Below are 6,754 nucleotides of genomic sequence, written 5' to 3'. Positions count from 1 at the left end.
AAAAAGGACTAAAAGGGAAGGAGGGAAATTACTAGGAGGAAAAAGTTCAGTAACAAAATATTGCTGCTGCAGTATGGAGGACATGGTGAGTACATGAAAACCCTACAACCGTTCAACATCATCTAGACTGACAGGGCCTTCAAATATGATACATGTATAACAACTACCCTGTGGCAAGGCCTCAGAAGACCTTGTGGTATTTTCTGTTTTTTAAAAATCAGGTACACAGAAAATTGTGTTGGCATTTTGCTACAAGAATGTGGCTTAAAAGCTGAATCTCATGTGAAGCAGGTACATTTCAGAGAGAGAGGGGAGAAGGCTGAAGCAGCCATCACATTTCAAACCACTTTCAGTGAAACTMTTTAAGAGATTTTGGACAGGGGAAGGGTTGGATCAGATGTTCTATTGTATCCTTCACAGGAAAACAGTGTTTGAATTTTCTTGCTATTCTTTAAAATGTGCTGGTTGTCTTCTTGTCCCAGTGATCCTTTGCTCTTCGACTGCACCTTCACACAGCCATGTTGCTAATTCCTGTTTCTCAGGGGAAGTAGTGATAGAGAGCTGCAACAAGGAGAGAGCTGGGAATGGGGCGCAGCTCTCATTTCCTCATCTCGGTCCACGCGAAGAGCCGGTGCTTGCTGGCGGCCRCTCTGTCCTCCCTTTCCTCGTAGGGATCAGAAGATAACCCCTTGCAAGCTCCTCACTAATATGCAAGCTGCTCTCCCAAGGACCTCTTTCCCCATGTAGGGACCTCTGACAGCTGCAGTGTAACTAACTCCGTGGAAGATACTGGGAGCACTATTGTTGCAGTTAATAAGCCAAGTTATTTGCCTTAGAAAGATCAAAATAAAATAAACCTAAGAATAAGTTTTCACAGTTTCCCACAGCATCAGATTATGGTCAGCTTGTCAACTCTGGTTCTGCAAAGAGAGGATAAGCTGTGAAACATGATGAGGAAGGGAAGTTTTTGGCAGCTTTCATTTTCAAAAGAAATGGAAGGAAAAAGAACCTTCGTGCTGCCCGGTGTCTCTGAGCCCTCCAGCTCCCGGGGCAGTGAGCAGGGACTGTCYGCTCCTCAAGGCTAGCGTATTTAACAACAGTCTGGCCTGCAAATTCAGATACTCCCCTCACAATATACCCCCAGAATGAATGTCTGCCACAATCTTTTTTTTTTCTTTTTTTTCCCCTTCCTCCATTGTTGACAATAAATCATCCCCAAAGTAGAGAAATATCTTTGTATAATAATGATCTCCACTTCTTCCAAGAGGCATTTGTGAATGATTCCACCTGACAGGCAACGTGTGCGTGACTTGAAGTCGTAGGCGCTGTTTTCACACTAATTTTTACTTGTGAATTCTTCTTCCTTTTTCCACCTTGCCTGAAAAATTTAAGGGGGGAGAGCAGGGAATAAGAAAGCGGTTGTGTTATTTTGTTTGCTTTTTTCCTTTTTTTCCAGGCATAAATAAATTTACGAAGAAGTTCAGAAATCCCTATGCCATTGACAATAATGAACTACTAGATTTYCTCTCCAGGGTACCATCTGATGTCCAAAAGGTAAGTAATGAGTGGCCACCACCAACAGAGGCAGCAAGCCGCACTCGGAGCGGCCGGGTGCTCGGCTTGGGGAATGCAATGACGGTGCGCTTTTGAATAACAGAGATAAGCAGGAAAATCCATAAAGTGGGAGGGGTGGATGTTAGAAGAGAGGGGAGCCAAGATCCTTTGTAGGAAGCGTGAGATGATCGCATAAAAATTATCCTGAAAAGACCTACTTAAAAATGATCTGGAAAATCACACAGCATGGTCACGGAACGATGGTCTCCGTCACCTTTCTGCTCCGTTATTTGTACGGAGGAAGAGGAAAAATACTCTCTTTGAGAGAGATACCGTCCAAAAGCTTTTGCTGAGTTCTCCCTTTTCTCGAGWTTGGGGAGGGGGTGGTGTAGGAATTATTTCGGTGACCTTGTGCTTGCCATGTTTCCCCCCGCCCTCAGCCGTCCCTCCATACCCCAGCTCCCTTGAACTCCAGGCTCCCCTTGGACAGTGCTGCTCTCCCCCTTTTCCTTAGAGAAAGCCTTGGGCTGCGTATAAAATGCTCTGCAGTTGATAAGATCAATTTTCTGCCATTATGGAATTACAACTTTTAATATAACCAGAATCTCTCCTCCCTCAATATCAGTCAAGTCTCGTTTCTCTTTGTATTTTTTTTTAACAGCAACACTGTATTCAGTAATCTTGCCTATCTTCCTGGAAATTATTTGAACAATAAGTCCTTTAGAATGTCAAGATCTGTTTATTTCTCTTGGAGGAAGGAAAGTAGTCTTGCTGGGTAACAAGCCGCAAGATATAAAAGATTCTTTCTTTTGTTTTAATCAAGTGGAATCCGTGTCCCAAGGCCCTGATTCGGACGCCCTGGATCCCACTGGCGTCATACCTTCCTCTGCGAATTGTCATTCTTTCACAGCAAGGTGCTACTCACTGTGAATAAGGGGATCACAAYCTAGCCTGTAGTGATTTTACTCTGTTGGAGATTGAAAAATAATTGCCTCCATGCCGTGTCGAGGCATCTGGTAGAAACAGGGTTGGAAAGGCTTATGGTGACATTTATTTCAAGAGGCCACCAGATTGGTTGATGGTTATACTAATAASTTGAGAGAAATATCTCCAGACTGGTGGGAGAGAAAAAGCTAAACAGAAATAATCATAGAGACATTAAGCTTTAGTGTATTTTTATTTTGTGATTGCTCTCATAGAGTGCACTGGATTTGCAGTGATGGTTTGCATATGCCCTTTTAATGTTTATGTTTAAAGATAAGCTGCTTTTCTATTTATGCTTTATTTAACGTTTACATTTATAACATTTCCTTGAGTGGTTTCTATCATTTTGGGAACCTTTGAGCTCTCTGAGGGAAATGATAACTGTTTTCTATGAGGGAAGACTGATAAAGTTCCTCGGATGGGGCAGACCTTCCTAGAGGAGTTTTGCACTAATGCTAAAAATAGTGAACCTATGTGACAGCCACACACTCATCCAGTGAAGCTCATCCCTGGCATTTCCAAAGCTTGTCCCTGTCTGCTTCATTTTATGTGCTATTAATGCATCGTCGTTTCACTTTGGTACTGCAGTGGGTTAGAAATTTCGTCARTACTCTAGCCATTTACAACCCACGTGTGCTGGACAAAAGACAGAGCAGGAGGGAGAAAGATGGCATGCTCAGCAAAAGATTCCCACGATTTCAGTGGGAATGCTTCTGTCTAGCACAACAGACAATTTGCTGTTGGGATTAGGACGTCTCTCAGTTTATCGTGCATTTTAACAGTTATATTGTACCTGAGACGGTTTTGAAAAGTGGAGGTAGCTTTATACAGGTTCTGTTTGGGAAAATGTTTTCCCTTTCTGAGATGGTTAAATATGCCAGCATCCCAAAGTCTGTGTGCAGTTTTGACAACTGCCATGTTACTGCATATTGGGATCCACTTGTATTTTAACTTCCGAAAGAAGTTTATTAAACTTATAGTTAATACCAGAAGAAGAAGAAAAACAACTCCCAAACCAAAACAAACTCGAAAGATCTATACTACATTGCTGAAATCAGGTAGAACCCCATGTATCTCATTAGAAAAAATCTGCTTTTAATATTTTTGTTTCAAGAAATGATGCATGACTTCTCAAATCCTTCCTGCAATTAATCCCCCATGTTCCTGTGTTTAGAAAATGATTCATTACTTTTGAACCTTCCTTAGTTTCCCTTGGTTGGTCCTCRGGGAGCCATTAACACACACTGTAGTGAGCTAGAGTTACCTAACTGCARACGTCATGTCTATTTGTTTTTACAGGTGCAGCATGCTGAATTGAAACCATACAGCAGCTCCAGTCCCATTAGGAAGAAACGGAGCGCGCTCTAGGATGCTGAGGGATTTTGGAACGCAGCATCTCCCTCCGTACTGCACATGTGCACGCTCTTCCCTCTTCCCTTCTTTTTTTTTGGTTCAGAACAACACTATAATCTCTGCCCACAGACTTTTGTTTTTTTTTCCTGAAAGATGTGGGTTTTGACACCTAAATGCCTGTCCTGGGTCGTCTGTCCTTTTGGCATGGAGACCTGGCCCAGAAAGAGCAGGGTGGGATGTCTGAAGTAGCTGGTGGGGTGAGGAGCTGGCTGTGGCAGCGCTCCCTGTTTTATGTAGGAAGAGATAATTCCTCTTAGTGTAGCAGATCAGCTGAGCTGATGTGAAGAGATGCTCTGAACCAGTTTTTAACATATCCAACAGATTTACATTAAGATATGAGAGCTATTCTTTTCAGAGTTAAATCACTGTGCCTAGAAAGGTTTAAGCTCTGAATTAACGAGTCTTTGATACCCATCTTCTGTTCAAGCGGTGTACATTTTAAAAAGTTTTTTTATCATAATTAGCAGAAAAAAAACCTAGAAGCTGCAGCAGTATCTCAATATTTCATCCAACACTTGTGGATTTTTTTTCCTTTTCTTATTAAAAAGAAAAAATCCCACCTTGCAGTTAACTCCTCAGATACTGGGATCACCGGAGATCCGTTGCGGGCAATGGATGTGTCTTCTACCATGAAAGGATTAAAAGGACTTAGAAAAGCTTCACTCACTGACCTGAAAAGACTCTCTTGACTTGCTTTTTATAATTCCATCTCATCAGATATTTTCAGCATAGCYGTTGTTTTTCTGTCTAAATCCAGAGGGGTAACACTACAGCTCTAAGAGAAAAACACTTTTTAGCCTTAAAGAAACAAGTGCTTGTGCAGAAAGAGTGCCCAGTACCCGAAGAAGTGGTTCTGCAATAGCATACAGGCTTTCACCTGCTGCTGATGTCACCTTGGAGTCTCTTCTGGCAGTTCGTAAGGAAAGGATGAGAAAATGAAACCATGTGGAAACTGAGCAAGGAAGAGAAGCGAAGAAGGACCCCATYTTCTACTCTGAGGATAATGCAAGTTCTTGCTTGCTTACCCATCATTTAACTGTTGTGCTTTTGCTTTATAAAATCTGCATAACGGGTGTTGTTTGATTGAGGAAAATCAGATCTGGAATCACACATAGGCCTGCCGCTTTTAATGTGACCGTACCCTCCGGTATATTAGGCGCTGTAAGGTGTGGTGAAGGTTGCTTGCCACCACGATGAGTCTTGGGCAGCAACAGAGCTGCAACTTGGTTCCTGTGGTTCCCAGACAGGCATCTCCACTAGCATCCCCTGCAGTGATTCACAGTGCAAAGAAATGGAGAAGCCAGGGAGAAAAGTAGTAACCAAAGTAACACTTTGAAAATGGTATGATCAACCGTAAAACTGGAATTATTTTGCTTATGGACTGGAGATCTGAGTGGAGTCCTCCTGTGTTGTTCAGTAATGCCACCTTCTTGTGGGCCTGTTGCATGAATTTAGAGGAAAGCTAAAGACCAGAGTATCTTCAACTGGATTGTTATCCAGATTCAGTGATTTTCCAAGAAGCTTATCTGTCAAAGTAACAAGATTCACCGTGCCTCTGAAGAGGCACACTTTTGTAGATTTAATTTGATAATGTGTTTTGCTCATGTAAGGCTATGTGTAGCTGTATATGAAAAGATAGAAGAAAGATTATCCTAGTTACAATCCTACAGAAATGCCTGTGTGTGCATGTGTGCATATATACACATGCACCCATGCATATATACACAGTTGTGTATACAGAAGAGTTCGTACATAATGTATTTATAGATGAGTATGTGGAGGGGAAATGGGTGAATATACAGATTTTAAAACCTTCAAAGAGAATGTTTATGAAAATTGCCAAAGATTCTAAAGCTTATCATCTTGTGTCTGTTCTTCTTCATATTGCATCTTTCCCGGCATGTGTCTCTGGCTGAGCCAGATCTCTGCATGATTTGATTTACTTCAAGTTAATGAAGCTGGTTGGAAAGAGCCTTGTAGAAATCATAAAATCTCCAGTAAATCTCCTACTTGTACATACAATAAATGTCCGTGGACCCCTTTTGTAAAACCAGTTTCTCAATCTTCTGTGTAAACAATGCTTCATTGTCTTGCTTCAAAGTATCATCTAGTTTGTCATCCTGTAGTCTTGTTATTTTTTTAAGGCCTGAATTCAGACATTTTTAAGCAGATATGTGAGATCTGATAATTCATTCAAGTGAAAACATTCAATTGCAGCCCAGAATTGTTTGTTTATTCAGAAGTTGGAACTAATATTTTAATAGATTTTTTTTTCCTATAGAGTTTTCCACATGGCACTGATTTCTGTTCAGGAGACAGGGTGATGTCTGACTTAATGTAGGTATGCTCTGTGTTGCAGAATAATTTGTATTAGATTATTATGCTGGAGCCATACCAGCTGGAGAGCTTGGGATGGTCCAGTGCCTATTTATGTTGCAATGAGCTCTTTGTTATGATAAATGCTGTTTGAAATGCAATAAACTTTTGAGGTTAAGCTGGTGCTTTTAATTTATCTGGATTAGGATATATGTTCCTCAYGCTATAATATTCGGTATCTGACTAGGTAAGAAAGTACGTCACTTGACAAACTGTGTAGCATWACAACTGGTGGCAAAGGTTACTCGAAATGGAAGCAGTACTGCTGTAGGAGATGAGGTAGGTGGTTACCCCTCTTGCCTTAAGCTCTTAGACAATCTCCTAGCCCCTATGTTTAAAAAAATAAAAGAAGAAAAAAAAAGAAGCCAAAAGATATGTACATTTGCTCTGCACTCTCTCAACCAAACTCTTTGTTAAGATCTTAAGT

The 6,754-nt window shown here is 41.2% G+C and overlaps 1 protein-coding gene across 1 annotated transcript in view; it reads left to right on the top strand.

Annotated features, from left to right (window-relative positions):
• The window catches only part of MCTP2 (multiple C2 and transmembrane domain containing 2), a 106,413-nt gene extending 99,968 nt beyond the window's left edge, over positions 1-6,445 (top strand). Inside the window, exons 21-22 of the mRNA XM_085308634.1 lie at positions 1,457-1,554; positions 3,838-6,445. Coding sequence (XP_085164760.1) covers positions 1,457-1,554; positions 3,838-3,906 — 167 coding nt within the window. The 3' untranslated portion in view covers positions 3,907-6,445. The remainder of the gene's footprint in view (positions 1-1,456; positions 1,555-3,837) is intronic.
• The last annotated feature ends 309 nt before the right edge of the window (positions 6,446-6,754 follow it).

The sequence above is a fragment of the Rhea americana genome, unplaced genomic scaffold (assembly GCF_003343005.1).
Source record: "Rhea americana isolate MKP2758 unplaced genomic scaffold, rheAme1 scaffold_28, whole genome shotgun sequence".
Classification (NCBI taxonomy): Eukaryota; Metazoa; Chordata; class Aves; order Rheiformes; family Rheidae; genus Rhea; species Rhea americana.
This window is presented reverse-complemented; position numbering and strand designations above follow the sequence as displayed.